This window comes from Leucoraja erinacea, chromosome 29 (assembly GCF_028641065.1).
Source record: "Leucoraja erinacea ecotype New England chromosome 29, Leri_hhj_1, whole genome shotgun sequence".
NCBI classification, from domain to species: Eukaryota; Metazoa; Chordata; class Chondrichthyes; order Rajiformes; family Rajidae; genus Leucoraja; species Leucoraja erinaceus.
The window spans coordinates 16,416,074-16,432,235 of record NC_073405.1 but is presented as its reverse complement, the minus strand read 5'-3'; the positions used below and the strand labels follow the sequence as shown (position 1 = coordinate 16,432,235).

The following is a 16,162-nucleotide window of genomic DNA, read 5'->3' as shown; positions in this document are numbered from 1 at the left end:
ATTAAAGCTTGATTATACATGAATCCAAGCAAGATGTTAAAGGATGAGGGGACGGTGTAAGCAGTGTTGGTGAGGCTGCATTTGCAGTATTGTGCTCAATTTTGGTCACCCTGCTATGGGCACGATGTGAAGCTGGGAAGATTTACAAGAATCAGTCTGAAGAAGGGTTTTGGCCCGAAACGTCACCTATTTCCTTCGCTCCATAGATGCTGCTGCACCCGCTGAGTTTCTCCAGCATTTTTGTGTACCTTTGATTTTCCAGATCTGCAGTTCCTTCTTGAACAAGCAGTTCCTTCTTGAACAAGATTTACAAGAATATTGCCAGTTTTAGAGGGCCTGAGCTTTAGGGAGAGGTTAGGCAGGCTAGGTGATCTTATAGAAGGTGTATAACATCATGAGGGGAAATAGGTATGGTGAGTGCACACAGTATTTTACCCAGAAGCAGATGATATAGATTTAAGGTGAGAGAGGAAAGATTTAATAGGAACCCGAGGGTCAGCTTTTTCACACAGGCTGGTAAATGCCGTATATGGAATGAGCTGCCGGAGGAAGTAGTTGAGGCAGGACAATAACAACATTTGACACACTTTTGAACAGGTACAGTACATGGATAGGAAAAAATGATTGGAATATGGGTTAAACATGGGCAGGTGGGACTAGTGAAGATGCGGCATGTTGGTCGGCATGGGCAAGTTAGGCTGAAGAGTTTTCTATGCGTCTAATTGTATAATTCAGAGAACTTTTACCAGTGCTCTTCATAATGAAGAGCACTGGTAAAAGTTCTCTGAATTATGGGATTTAGAGAACATAACAACAATACAAATTGGTGTATGTGGAAAACTTGCCCAGGATTCACAAGCAGGCATCTTTAATAAAATTGAGTCTTGCTGTCCTACAGCAATGAAACTTGGCCCTTCAGCCCAACTTGTCCATGGCAGCCAAGATGCCCCGTCCAAATTATTATATAATTAATCTGCAAGTCCACCAGCAAAGTGAAATTATGCCATGGGTGCAAGGTGGGTTGTAGAGGTGTTCTTATTTTATATCTGAGATTAATAACTTAGGTGATTATGTATTAGGCGACTTGAACCTTGGATAAAAAGTTTTATTAAATATTTTAACGGAAAGGATAGGCGGGTGAGGGTGGAATGAGTGAAAGGGGGTTATGCCTGAAATGGAAGGAAGAAATGTTTTATGGTTTAGCACTGAAAGAGGTTGTAGAGATGAGGTGATTTAATGTCATGGAAGTTGCTGAAAATTGTTATCAAATTAATCCAGAAAGTGGTAGTTGAACTTTGCTATGGCTGTTTTGGAATCCAGAACCTGTTGCTTGTGAATGTATAAATTGATTTCCATTGTTTCCCAGGGCTGGAGCAAAGCAATGTAACTCTAGGCTCCTTGTTGTTGAGCTCACCCACAGCTTCAGTTCATTGGTTCACACAGCCATATTTAGAGTGCAAACAGTTGCTCTTCATTGGTCCTTTATTTGTCATTCAATCGGGGGGGTATCAGGCTACATGAAGCGACATGAAGCAACATGCTCACAGTTGCAGTTCCACAGCATACAGACAAAATACAACAGTTAAAAGATGCACCCTTGTTGAGGAAGTCATACAAATGCCAGCTGTTATCAAGTTTCATAAAGGAGGCATTGCGTATTGGACTACAGGTAGGAGTTACCTGCAATATTGCCAGTAGCTATTCAGTGCCAATAAGAATAATTGGCTGTTTAGGAAATTTGTGAAAAAGATATTGGCACGCTTCCATAGCCTGAAGCAATTAAATTTGCTTTGGTGATATTATTTGAATTGGGATTTTTTTTAATCCAATGTCTTGCATCTCAAATTTCAGAGATGATGTGTGTAATTAAAAATTATTGTTATGAGTTGATGCTGGAATCTAAACTAAACTGTGGCTCAGGAATAGCACTGTCAGAAGATTATCACATTCCAGGGAACTGAGTACAAAAAACAAGGCTGACACTTTAATGCAGAATTTGTCAAGGGTCATTTTCAGATGAAGTGAGGCCACGTCTATTCTCTCGTATAGACAAAAAAGATCCCAGTGGACTATTTTGAAGATCAGCAGAGATATTAACATTGGAGATCTGACGAACAAATAGCATTATCTAAACAGATTACTGGCTAATTAACACATTGCTGTTTTATGGGAGCTGTCTGTGCACAAATTGTTATGTTTCCAAATTTCAAAAAGTGAAGTGAATTATTGACTGATGCTATGTAAATACAATGCTTTCAAAGTCTGTTTTTCCTTATTTTGACATGGTGATGCGAACTGGAATCTAATAAGCGAGTTCAGTATTCTGACTGTGCATGCGCAGGTCATGGGTCACTGGAAATAAATATTCTCGGCAGCTGAATTGCTGCGTGTATACAGATCTGCGTTTCATCCGTAGTCTGGATTGAACCAGGTATCCGGCGCTGCAAGCGCTGTTGAATTGCTACTGGAGTTGGCGACACTAGTTCTCCCTTCTCCACTGGTTCATGCAGAAATCTCAGCAGTGACAATCAAATGAATCACGGTCCAGTCCCTCTCGGCCTGGGTGTTTGGGTTCCATTCTCACTCGGGCTGCCCTCCCGGGTTATACAGGGTTATTATACAGGGGCGAACCATGCACCCCTCGCTTACATAACCTCAGGAGGCAGATTTGTGAGCTGAGTCTCACTATCGTCGCCGTCCCCTCCCGAGTGTCCCATCCCTGTCTGAGGGCGGCCGGAGATGTCTGGGGTGACTGTGGACTGATGGGACACCGGCCCGGAGCAGTGGCGACCCCAGGCTTACAGACAGTGCAGGGAAAAAGGGCTAACTCCAGCTCAATTCTGCTCCAACTGCCGAGGAACCAGTTCCCCGACGGGCCGGGGAACGTCAGCTGCACCTCTCGCTTTATCCAGTGGCTGTCGGTTAACCCCCTCGGTGCTGGCGAAAGCTGAGCATCAGTCATCAACGCGGGTACACACAAAATGCTGCAATAACTCAGCGGGTCAGGCAACATCTCCGGAGAAGGGTCTCGACCCGAAATGTCACCTTTTCCTTTTCCCCAAAGATGCTACCTATCCTGCTGAGTTACTCCAGCACATTGTGTCTACCTTCGGTGTAAACCAGCATTTGCAGTTCCTTTCTACCGAGCGACACCTGGCTGTGGGTAAAGGCGAGGCGGCGGGAAGAGGGATGGGGAGAGATGGGGAGAGGGATGGGGAGAGAGGAACTCTCTATCGCGGCTTCACTGCAAGTCCCGGACACCGCGTCTCCGTAAGAATTCCCCGGCGCTAGGACATTACTGTTTCACAGGTTGCAATGACTCCCAATGAATTCCAATCATCTTAGAAACCTTGAAAACCAACCTTGAAGAAATTCAGCTCTGACCTGACAAAGGGTATTTGACATGGAAAAATTAACTCTGTTTCTCCTTTCACAGATGCTTCCGGACCAGCTGGGTGCTTCCAGCATTTTCTGATTTTGTTACTACAGAAAACTAGTAGATTTAATACAATATCCAACTAGCCTATATTAAACTATTAAAATGCTGCAAGGTCTTGAATAAGAATGCCTATTGTGTTTCTAGGGCAATGCTTGTGGCCTAGTTGAGGTTGGCAGATGTAGCAGTAGGGCCTTGCTTTGAGTGCCAATTCAAAGCCAATGGAAGTAAGTGTAGCAGCAGAAACAGCCCACGTGAGATTAAGTATGAGTAGTGGGCATCATGCCAATCAATTTTCCTGAGTGGCTATTAGTTGAGATTAAGCAATTATTTTTAGGCATCGTATCCAAACTCAGAGGGCAGTACATTTTGGGAGGTTACACAACTGTGGCATGCAGTGAGTGTCAGCAAGCCATTCAACTGTGGAGAGAGTGAATGTGGATGACATTGCAGTTAATCCGAACATCTACACTCATTGCATTAATAAGAACCACTGCATCAATTAATAGCAATCACTCTGGCTCATGTGTCTTCTTGGGATGAGCACATACCCTTATTAATGTTACAAGCAATGCTAAGTAGCTTATATCTTAATGTATATTAGAACATATTTATGCAGTATTGAAAATAAAGAATAGAAAATGACCAATAAATTCCATGTGTATATTGCAGACAAATTGATTCTGTATGTATATTAGAGTTATTTGTGCCTCCTGCACATTAATGTGATTATAAAATAACTAATCCCTCACATATATTAATGGGGTGATTGACCACTCCTACCATGTACATTAAAGTAATCACTGTCCATTTAAACAAGGACATGGAATTTGCGTTCAACTGTTATTGAAATGCAATCTGTACAGCTTCTGATCTCTGACCAGCTGGGTTACTGATGTATGTTTTATTTTCCACAGTTTCCAGCTCGTAATATCCCAAAGAGAGGCAGGAGTTGGACTAAAACACTCAAAAAAATGAAAAGTTTAAAAGCGAAATTCAAGAAAAGTGAGGTGAGTGTTTATTTCCTCAGCTCACCATCTGTTGATACAGAAGATGCAAATTGAAAGAGGGTTAAATGTGACACTTTAAACCGCTTCCATAGAAACTGCAGAGGGAACATAAGCTGCCCTGATGACACCAGCTTACTGTCTGCTGCCTTTTTATGAATAAATGAATGTATTTTAATTTTTACTTTCTCACCTTCACCAGAGGTTAGCTGGAAATCTAATGTTGATAGAGTAAATTGTTTTCCGATTAATAGTATTTTCATCCCTTTCCAATATTCACTAGTTATACACTAAAGACACTGATACCAGCTAACCTTTCACTTTGTACCCTATATGCCCTGTTGGTGGGCTCGTTAACTGTGAATGACATCTTTAGGGGTTTATCCAGTCCTTACCAGATACCCAAGCATAGATTACTTGGGTCCATGAAAATCAGAAATGGGAAACTTGCTGATTTCCTGTGCAATATCCCCATCCCGCCTTACTAATCTGTGACTTCCACATCATTAGTCCATCTAAAGCTTCAGATGAGATTCGCTAAGTGCACACCTATGGGAAGTAGATTCTCGGGCTGTGACAAATGCATGGTGAAGCAGGTGTGCAGATAACTTGGGAGTTGGTGTTTTATGTCATATAAATGGGACTCCTATGTATTCCTGATGCATGAACTTCAAGTTCTGAATGCCATCCCAAGTGCTCCTTCTCCACTTTGAGAGATTATTGTCCAGGCACTTCCAAGGCTCTGTGGGGACATTGCACTTTTTCAAAGAGACTTGAGTCATCCTTAAATGTTTTCCTCTGTCCATCAGGTAATCACTTATCACGATCAAGCTTCTTTTGGAGTGTCTGTCTTGGGATTCTGGTCTTGGGCTTGTGAATGGTGCAACCTGCCCAACAGAGCTATCTGAGTGTAATTAGGACCTCAATGCGTGGGAAATTGCCCAAGGAGAGGACCTTGGCATTGGTTTCTTTATTATTTCAGTGATTCTAGGAAGGGAGGTTTCTGACTGTAGGATCAGGGCAAGGAGGCATCAGGTGTGGGATTGGGGTTAGATGGTTCTGATGGTAGGATTAGGATGTAAAGTCAGGATTGGAGGGGTCTTATAAAATTGGACAAGAACGGTTTTACTATAATAATGAAAGTAGGTGGGGCAAATAACAATTGGAGTAGCTGTTTTAGATTGAAGGTTCCCAACCTGAAATGTCACCTGAAGGGTCCCAACCTGAAATGTCACCTATCCGTGTTCTCTAGGGATGCTGTGTGACCTGCAGAGTTACTCCAGCATTTTGCATCCTTTTTTGTAAACCAGTATCTACCGTGCCCTGTTCCCATTCTATAATTTGTTTGTATTTGGTACCAAAATGGCCTCCTGCCCTAGTGTTATTAATCTTACACAAATATGGAGGGTTTAACTTCAACCTTAAGAGTCTCATTGGCATATATAGAGCATTAATGGCCATCAAAGGAGGAAGTTTGCTATCTCTTCATATCAGGTAGCATCACTTATACTCTACTCAGAGCACACAATACAAATCATCCCTCGGCAGGGCTCAGGTAGGAATGTAATTTGGTTTCTCAGTCTCAATGGTAATGTGATGACTGGAAGAATTTTGTGAATGACTCAATGCTCATAATTAATAATTCATTGCCTTCCATTGCTTTTCAGTTTCAATTATGCTTCCACTTCAACTCACCACTAGGTTATTCAGCAGCTTAGTTTCTTCCAAACTCTGTTTACTTTCTAATTGTAACTGAAAACGGTTCCTCACCCTTACAGGAAAAGCACTAGATTAATAGTGTTAATGATAGGAACAGCCCATAGATGCTCTTACATTTTTCGGCTGTTGTCTGAAAGCTGCTGGCTATGTGGGGTTACCAGAAGGAGTGAGATGGATTTACTGATCCCAGCGATCACCATTATCTGTTTGTTGTTGGTTTTATGTGGCTTTTGAGCCCAATGTCGGCTGGAATTGGGAAGAGTGAGCAGAGCTTTGAATGAATCGTACAAGAAGGTACAGGACACCAGAGAACGTTGTGCAGCAACAAGGCCAGGGGCATCTTTCGCAACACCAGGCATGGGTTGAACCGATATGTGGAGACACGTACAGTTTTATACCCTGGCTTTACACACAGCTTGATGCTGCTACATGCAAAGCTGCCCATCAGAATGAGGGCTTGGTTGCCTATCCTTTTCCCCCTTTTGGTTTGGCTAGCAGTTGGGAATGAAGGTGTGTGATGGAAAACCTCTGCTGCAGAGCAGAGAACGCAGAAGGGCAAAATTATTGTGGGATTGGAGAAGAAGCAGCCAAAGAGAAATCGCAACCAGCTGATGGTGGGGCTGTTGCAGAATCAGTAACCTTTGGGTTAAGAACAAATCATGGGAAGAGAAGCAAAGTATCAAGGAAGGAAGGTCAGTGTTGCTACACTGCTTTTCTCACCTTCCTGTTGTTGGCAGGTTTCCTGAGATCTGGGGTACCTTACCTATATTTAAGAAGTCAAATATGCAAGTTTCCTAATTATTAATCTCCATTAGAAGTGGAAATTTGAGGTTGGTTGAATGTAATCTGTTGTCTGCTGTGGGTGTAGTTCAAGCATGGATACATGATGGTTGCTTGGTCTTTGGAGGTGAGGTTGAGTGGAAGGGAGTGCAATGGCTATAATTCCTGTCCTTTCTCTATGGAAATGTGTTTGGCAATGGGGTGGAGTTGGAGAGGAAAGGATAAATAATGGAGAAAAATATATGGCATTTGATGTATGCGCTGTGTAACATGTTTACTACACAGGAACAATGGTGCACATTAAATCTGAACTCCCTGTTCCCTCTCACAATTGGTGTTCATACACAACACACATTGTATATTTCAAAAAAGTCCTCCATCTCCACAGACAATCTTTCAGTGCCAGTTTGTTCACATGGTTGATAGTAAGACCCTGATACATGGTCTCAACCCGAATCATTGACCATCCCTTTACATGCACGTGTGCTTCTCAACCCACTGAGTTCCAGCAGCAGCACATTTTATTTGCTCCAGATTCCAGCATTTGTAGTATCGCTTGTTTTCACTTTTCTGTCAATGGATTTGTGAGGATTTAATAATATCAAAGCTATCTAAGAAAGTCGGTGGCACAGCGGCAGAGACCCAGGTTTAAACCTGACTACAGGTGCTGTCTGTACGGAGTTTGTACATTTTCCCCGTGACCGTGTGGGTTTTCTCCGGGTGCTCCAGTTTCCTCCGACACTTCGAAGACGCACAGGTTTGTAGGTTAATTGGCTCAGTAAAAATTGTAAATTGTCCCTAGTTTGTGCAGGATAGTGCTGGTGTTCAGGGATTGCTGATAGTTGCGGACTGAAGGGCCTGTGTCCATGCTGTATCTCTAATTTAAACTAAACTAAAATGCGAAAATAGATAAACATTTGCATGGCATGCCCCAGCAATAGAAATAACCAGGAACTGCAGATGCTGGTTTACACGAAACATAGACACATAGTGCTGAAGTATCTTAGCAGGTCAGGCAGCTTTTCTGGAGAAAATGGCAAGGTGACGTTTCCGGTTGGGACCCTTCTTCAGTCTAAAGAAGGGACCGGACTCAAAGCGTCACCTATACATTTTCCCCTGAGATGCTGCCTGACCCGTTGAGTTACTCCAGCACTTTGTGTCTATCTAGGCCCCAGTAATAGGGCTATCAACTTTGCATATCTTTCATTCACTTGTTCTATATCTCTCTACATCACTGTCTATGTCTTTCATTTCCCTTTCCCCTGACTTTCACTCTGAAGAAAGGTCTGGACTCGATAGTTCACTCATTCCTTCTCTCCAGAGATGCTGCCTGTCCTGCTAAATTACTCCAGCAGTTTGTTGGGATTGGCCCAGCTTCTTAAAAGGTGCAGGCTGTGACGTTATCTGGTGGTTATATTTTTGCTAGGGAGGGGATCACTGATGTGTAAACAAGTGGAGATCTCATTCAAAGAGGTTGAGAACTGTGGATCTAAATGAATAATGCATTGCATTTGAGGGGCGGAATAGGCAGCTCCTAATCCGGTATTACATCATTACACAGGTGACACCTTGGTTCCCCCTCTCCAAACAATAGGGGAACTTTGAAAGAAAACTCCTTGTGAAAAGTCTGCCTCTTTGAATAGTGATGTTCAATTACCTGTGAGAACAAACTAGCTGGAGCGGAGCAAGAATCTACTTCTCTTTTTCAGGATGTTCAGTATAATGTTAAAAAATTGAACAGACTGAATCCAGCCCAACCGGCAGCTGACTAGTGTAGAACTGTGTGATAGTGGGGGACATCTATTTTCAATCTCTTACTGTAAACTGTGTGCTCACCCTTGCTTTGCTGGACATGAAAGGAACATAGTTCTGACTGCCATGGTAAGTAACTTCTTAAGTTCCTTAAGCCCACTCACACTGAAATGACGTGCTCCACTGAGGCAGATTACTTTTAACCAGGGAAAAATCTCCTCAAAGTGGGCAGATAGAGGGAGATGGGTCAGTTAAAAGAGATGGTGGCATTTTATCCTTGGTTTTGACACGCATTTCAGAAATATTGAATAAATGATGAGTTTATAATTTGCAATTGATCTTATGCAGGTAATTTACTTTTTTTCCCCCACATTTGCTGACATTTTGAAATCTTCCAACTATAGAGTGAGAGATGGAGGAGGAACTGAAAATAAGCTATCCTAAAATTAGAGCAGTATTCTTCGCCAGAGAGCTGAAGGTGTGGGTTGGGGGAGGTGGTAGTTGGATTGGATCGTGCAATAATAGAACAAAGATTCCAGGGAGAGGTTTGGAAACCAGTTTAGCCGTCACCAATGTTTTGTGACTCGCTCGCATTTGTTTTCTGTGCTTTTCTTATTGTCGAGATGCTGCCATCATGAACGAGAGGGAGCCCTCAAAAGAGCCTGTCTGATAATGGTAGGCACCTGACCATAACATGATGGCAGTGAGTAATGGGTGAGGGTAAATAAACCTTGGCTGCCAGTGTAGATTGGGAAGTAATGAATCAGCAGCCTGGTGAAATTAAAAAAAGGACTTTGTGCATATTGTTAGTTGGGCTGTTGCTGTCTATTGTTTCAATGAATTTGGAATGAAAAATGTTACACTGTGTTTCTCTGAATAATTCTGGGCATGATAGCTCTGGCGATGCCTTGTTTGAAACATGGTGTCATTTATTACCTCTGTATTGAAAGGGAATGTTTTCAAAATATGTATTTGATAAACTCCCAAGCAAGCAATCCCATTAGCCCTCTCTCTGCACCTCCCGTGTCAGACTGAGTGCCTTGCTGACTTGGGCTGCTGGAAGGGCGTGTTGGGAATCCTACTAGATTTTCCTGACTGATGGAGACATAAATGACCGTAGATGATGGAAACTTGAGCAAAAGCCAAAATGCCGAAGGACTCAGCAGGCCAAGCAGCATCTATGAGAGGAAATAGAAGGACATGAATTTTTAGCTTGGGACCCTGCTCTTCAGACAGAGAGGTCGGAGGCGGGAGTGGGAGGGGGAGTTGAATGGAGTATCGCCCAACCTCCGCTTGGTCTCACCTATATAGATCTGCTGACATCTAGAGCAGCGGACGAGGGGAGTAAAAGAGATGGGGGAGGTAAAGGGACAAGTGTTGCATCTCTTGCGGTTGCAAAGGGAAAGTGCCCGGGGGACAATATGGGGGGTGTTTGACGGAGGATTAGCTGAAAGGTGAGGACTAGGGGGACCTTCCTCAAAGATGGAGTAGAGGGGAGCATAGAGATAGAGTTGCGCATGGTGCAGGAGACATCCTCAAAGCAGTCATTGATGTAGCAGAGAACGAGTTGGAGAATGGTGCTGGGGTACATTTGTAACTCGGTGTATTCAATGTAGCAATCGAAAAGGCAGGCATTGCTGGGGCCCGTGCGAGTACCCATGACTATACATTTGACGGGAAGAAAGTGAGAGGAATCAAAAGAAATTTGAAAAAGTGCAGCCAGGTGAAGGAGAATGTTAGTTGAGGGGAACTGTTTGGGTCTCTGTTCTAGGAAGAAATGGTGGACCTGGAGGCATTCCGGATGGGGAATGGATGTATTAAGGGTGAAGTCTGAAGAAAGGTTTCGGTCCGAAACGTTGCCTATTTCCTTCAATCCATAGATGCTGCTGCACCCGCTGAGTTTTTGTGTACAAGGGACTGGACATCCATGGTAAAGATGAAGTGATGGGGGGGCCAAAGAATTGGAAGTTTTTGAAGTGGTGAAGAGCTTGTGAGGTGTCTCGGATGTAGGTTTGGGGAGCACAAGGGCGGGAGAGATTTATAGGTCTCTCATCCAAGGTGTTAGCTGATGGAATTGGATTCATCCTGTGGCTGCAGGAAGACCTGACATGCCTGGAGTCTGGCTGTGCATTCAAACATTCAGCAGAGATTAGTTTAATTTCTCGTTATGTTTGGCATGGACACGATGGTCTGAAGGGCCAGTTCCTATGCTACACTGTTCTCTGTATCTAGGTGACAAACTGATTACATAAATCACACAAGGTTTACGTGTGAGAGGTGTAAAGTCAGAGTGACGCCCTGCAACTACCAACTGTCCTGTGAGCAAGCAGGCAGGCAAGCTGACGGCCGTTTATTGACTGCTGATTGCAGCTCTGCATAAATTTCTGGCGCTGTATTTAAATGCAGAGTGGTTGATTGATGACCCTGAGAATCGCAAGCTGCTGTTAGGAGCCAGACACAGGATAGCTCGTCCTGCGACGTTGTATGCTATCCTGCAAGCTAGCTGTGATCTCCCAGCTTGCGGACGGAATAGATTAGAGACCAGATTCTGCAGTAAACTGCAGTGTGCTTGCAGTGCTGGGGAAATGGAGGCATGGACATTCGTGAAGGAGAGCCTCGGCTGTGCTGCAGGACTGACTCTAGCTGGGGAAGAGGAGCAGCAGCCGAACGCTATCTGAGGAAGGCTGTGGGGGCAACATCCACTGAAGCTGCATGGCAGTCAAGTGTCTGCGATTGGTTATGAAACGCATCTGTCTCTGTGCTGCCTCTCTGTCAGTATGTTTGCTTTCTCACTCTCTCTCTCATTCTCTCTCTCTCTCTCTTTTATATATATATATACATATGTAATATGTGTATATATATGTATATATATTCATCCTCCACATTCCCCTTGCTGCATGCAGCCATACCTGTGTACAGAGCACGGATGCTGCACTGCATTAATCCAAGCCATTGCCTTTAAAGCTCAGCTTTGTTCTGCTGAATGTGTATTCAATTTTGTACAAGGTGTGACTTTTACCTGGGGTTCTAGGGGATGAGTGGATGCTGAGAGTGGGGATAGCCAGAGAACAAATAATCTCCAGTATATGATATGTAGAGTACAAATGCTATTAATAATGAGCTTTTATTCCGTGGTGGAATTATTTTTTATATGTAAAACAAGTAAAGTATAATACTAGCCTTTTGAGGAGTAAATCCTTTAATGTACAAGTATTAACTGCCAAATTCTTCCCTGAGATAACCGAGGATTTTGGTCAGATTGCACTAGGTGATGCAGAATAGAGTCGCAGAGCTGTACAGCACAGATACAGGCCTGACAGCCCAAATCATCCGTGCCAACCAAGTTGGCATATTTGGGTGGAACCATTTGCTTGTACTTAGTCCATAAGCCTCTAAACTCTTCCCATCCATATTTCTGTCCAAGTGTTTTTTTTAACTCATAACTCTGTCTGGTTCTACAGCTTATTCTGACCAGTCACTTCAGATGCAGAATATCCTCAAAGTAGATAGGTCTCCCCAAAGGTCCCCCTCAAATCGCTCTCCTCTCATTTAAAGCTATGCCCTTGCAATTCAGAATCTTCTACCCTGGAAAAGGATTGTGTGTGTTCACTTTATTCATGTTACTCATGTTTTTAGGCACTTCAATAAGGTCATTGCTGCGCTCTAAAGAAGAAAATCCCCTGTCCATCCAACCGCTCCCTATAATTCAAGCTTGCAAGCCCAGATAACCTCCTGGTGAATCTCTTCTGCAATCTTTCCAATTTAGTGACTGGGTTCCTGCATGAGGTCATAAAGTCATAAGATATAGGAGTAGAATTAGGCCATTTGGCCCATCAAGTCTACTCCGCCATTAAATCATGGCTGATCTATCTCTCCCTCCTAACCCCATGCAGTGGGGCGACCAGAACTGCATACAGTTCTCCAAGTGTGATCTCACCAATGACTTGTGCAACTGCATGATGATGTCCCAACTTTTATACTCAATTCGCTTTCCATGAAGGCAAGCGTGCTAAACACCTTCTTCACCACATTGTCTGCCTTACTTTTAGAGAACCATGCACGTGTACCCCCAGGTCACTCTAACAATGTCCTGTATTGAACCATTTACTGTGTTAATCCAGCCTTGCTTTGACAGTGCAGAACCTCACATTCATCAGCATTAAATTCCATTTGCCATTCCTTGGTTTACCTTCTTCCCAAGTGATCTAGATCTGGTTGCAAACTTAGATAATCTTACTTCCAATCAAAAAAACAACTCTTCACAATTTCCGAAGATAGACACAACATGCTGGAGTAACTCAGTGGGTCCGGCTGCATCTCTGGAGAAAAGGAATAGGTGACATTTTGGGTTGGACAGAAGAAGGTTTCCGACCCGAAACATCACAGTCTGAAGAACGGTTCCGACCTGAAACGTCACCTATTCCTTTTCTTCAGAGATGCTGCCTGATCCGCTGAGCTACTCCAGCAATTTATGTCTATCTTTGGTATAAACCAGCATCTGCAGTTCCTCCTCCACAATTACTCTTTGATTCCTTCCTCCAAGTCAGTTTTGAATCTAATTGGCTAAATTGCCTTGGATTCCACGCGATCTAATCTTAAAAACAACCCCACAATGTGGGACCTTGCCAAAAGCCTTGTTAAAGTCCACTTTGGCAACATCCACTGCATTGCCCTCATCAATCTTCTTTGTGACCCCTTCAAAAATGATTTGTAAGACACTATTTCCCATGCTCAAAGCCACAAAGACTATCACTAATTACTATATGGCTTTCCAATTGCTGGTAAATCCTGTCCCTCAGAATCTCCTCCAACAATTTACCCACCACTGATGTCGGGCTCACCGACCAATGGGTTCCTGGCTTGTCCTTGCTGTCCTTCTTAATAAATGATACAATGTTAATCATCCTCAGTCTTATGCAATTTCACCTGTGGCTAGCAATGATGCAAATATCTCTTCAAGGGCCTTTGTAATTTCATCCCTAACTTCCCACAATATATGAAGATGATTTTGGTCTGCCCTTCAGGATTTATCCATCTTAATTTGCTTTAAAACTACCTAAACTTCCACTTTGGTAATTTGAATATGATCTGAGACATCACGCTCCTATGCCTCGATTCCTTGGGATCTTCTCGTCAGTAAAAACGAGCAATAAGTATTAATTTAATATCTCTTCCATCGCTTGCAGTTCCATAAAAATGGCCATGCTGATTTCTAAGGACGTATTTTCTCCAAAGCCACACTTTTACTCTTAACATACCTGTATCATTTATTTGGATTTCCCTTTACCTTGCCTACCTGCTCCATTTACTGTCCTCTTGTTGCCATCCTGACTACTATCTTAAGCTTACTCCGACACTTATTATACTCGCAGAGAAATTCGCTTGATCCTCACTGCCTACATCTGACGTATACCTCTTCTTTCTTGACCAGAGCCTCAATATTTCTCGTCAACGAAGGTTGCCTAAACTTGCCAGCCTTGTCCTTCATCCTAACAGGAACATGCTCCCCATGTACTCTTGCCATCTCACTTTTGAAAGCCCTCTTGCCAGCACTGAATATCTGGATCCATTGCTGCAAGACGTTCAGTGATCTCTTACATGAAGTCATGGACACCAAAAGCATGGACACATGGAGTATTCTTTAGGGGAGTAAACATTGTAGATTCTGAGTTGGAGTATCTCCTAGTTACAGATGACTATTCAGCACAGAGAGAAGAAGACATTTCATTACACAGGTAGTGAATCTTTTGAATTCCATAACCCAGAGCAGGGCAGATTATAATCAGAAAAGAAGTTCATAGATTTTTATTGAATCTTAAAAGAATCAAGGGATATGGTAGTAGTGCAGGAAATTGGCACTGTTAAAAGATAAATTAAAAATATGGAATGACCTACCCCTGATTGCAGTGAACACCTCTTTCCAATCTCGACTTCGTCTTGAAATGAAAATTGCAGATGATGAGAGTCTGACCGAAAAAAAAATAGGAATGAAAGAAAAAACTTTCAGCAGATGGGACAGCATCTTTGGTAAGAGAAAAATGTTTCAGGCTGAAGATCCGTCATCAGAATTCTTTACACAGATGCTGCCCAACCTACAGAATGTTTCCAGCATTTTTTATTTTTACTCCCCTTCATCTTCTCTGCTTTAAGAACTATCCCATCTTTTCCAGGATCTCTATATAACTGAGGTCCCCCTTTCAGGTATAATATTTACATTTTCTTTACTCTTGACTGTACTTTAGAGATACAGTGCAGAAACAGGCCCTTTGGACCAGCGAGTCTGTACCGACTAGCGATCACACCGTATACTAATACTAGTCCTAAACACTGGGGACAATTTTCAATTTACGGAAGCCAATTAACCTACAAACCTGCATGGGAAAGAAACCAGAGCACTCGGAGACAACCCATGCAGTCACAGGGAGAACGTACAAACTCCGCACAGACAGCACCCGTAATCAGGATCGAACCCGGGTCTCTGGCACTGTAAGGTAGCAACTCTACCGCAGTGCCACTGCCCTCTGAGGATTTTTCGGTATCCTGTCTAAGTCATCCATACAATAGTCAGGTACCCAGAAATAATAATATATTAGATGTGGGGGCTAAATTAGCATTGCCATTTGTTACACCCTGCTGTGGTTGCAAGTTCTACATTCTGAGTTATGAGAACTAACCAATGCAGAAACATGCTGGATAGAACTATGGAATAAGTTCTATGTTAGTCCTGGGTTAATTAGCTGCATTCTTCTCTTGGGGTGTCAGGATCTGTTTCAGGATCAGGATCTTCTGTGTGGAAAATTATTATACACAAATGTGCTGCTGCAATTCCTGAATTACAGGAGCAAATAAGTTTCTAAAGTGCTCTGGAATGTTTGATGTTGTACAAGGTAATATATATATTCAAGTGTTCATTTAATGGGCCTCTTGTCTTTTCAGAGCCAGGACTGGAGTAAATATGATGAGAAACTACTACAGGCCGTGGCGGCCTGCGATGCAGAGAAAGTGGCCTCGCTCCTCAATAAAAGGACCCTGCTCACGACAAAGCTCGACATTGAGGGACAGTCAGCGTGAGTTTGAAACTTCCTGCATTTGGAGAGACATATTTTAAAACTGTAGGATAATTATTATGCATTCAGTTGAACAAAATAGGGCAACAGGTGTTGGGTGGGTAGCAAGCTTTTTGCTATCACTATTAGGAAAAGAAACTGAACTTACCAATTTCATTCTCATCAAGAACATATAATGTTGCAGATACCAAGGATGGGGGGAGAAACAGAGTTAACATTACAGGTCATGAAGCCTTTATTATTAAAAATGAACACTCTTTTGACGCCAACACCGAACACCTGTCAAAGATGTATTTGGAAACTCTAGCAATGGTCTGAAAATCCATAGCATGTGCAAGAAAATGATTCTGAGATAAATGTTTAATAGTTTGTCATTTCCCTAAATGTAATTAGCCCATTTA

The 16,162-nt window shown here is 42.8% G+C and overlaps 2 protein-coding genes across 5 annotated transcripts in view; one reads left to right on the top strand and one right to left on the bottom strand.

Annotated features, from left to right (window-relative positions):
* Positions 1 to 16,162, bottom strand: part of LOC129711242 (elongation factor 2) — a 523,480-nt gene that overhangs the window by 459,664 nt on the left and 47,654 nt on the right. The gene's annotated exons all lie outside the window — the stretch shown is intronic.
* The window catches only part of LOC129711241 (ankycorbin-like), a 43,247-nt gene continuing 28,601 nt past the window's right edge, over positions 1,517 to 16,162 (top strand). For 2 of the 3 annotated variants that reach the window (XM_055658757.1, XM_055658755.1), the window contains exons 1-3: positions 1,517 to 1,669; positions 4,354 to 4,446; positions 15,631 to 15,761. In XM_055658757.1, coding sequence (XP_055514732.1) covers positions 1,538 to 1,669; positions 4,354 to 4,446; positions 15,631 to 15,761 — 356 coding nt within the window. In that variant the 5' untranslated portion in view covers positions 1,517 to 1,537. Of the gene's footprint in view, positions 1,670 to 4,353; positions 4,447 to 10,276; positions 11,470 to 15,630; positions 15,762 to 16,162 lie in introns of those variants that run through there. The other variant, XM_055658758.1, reaches the window with a different exon arrangement.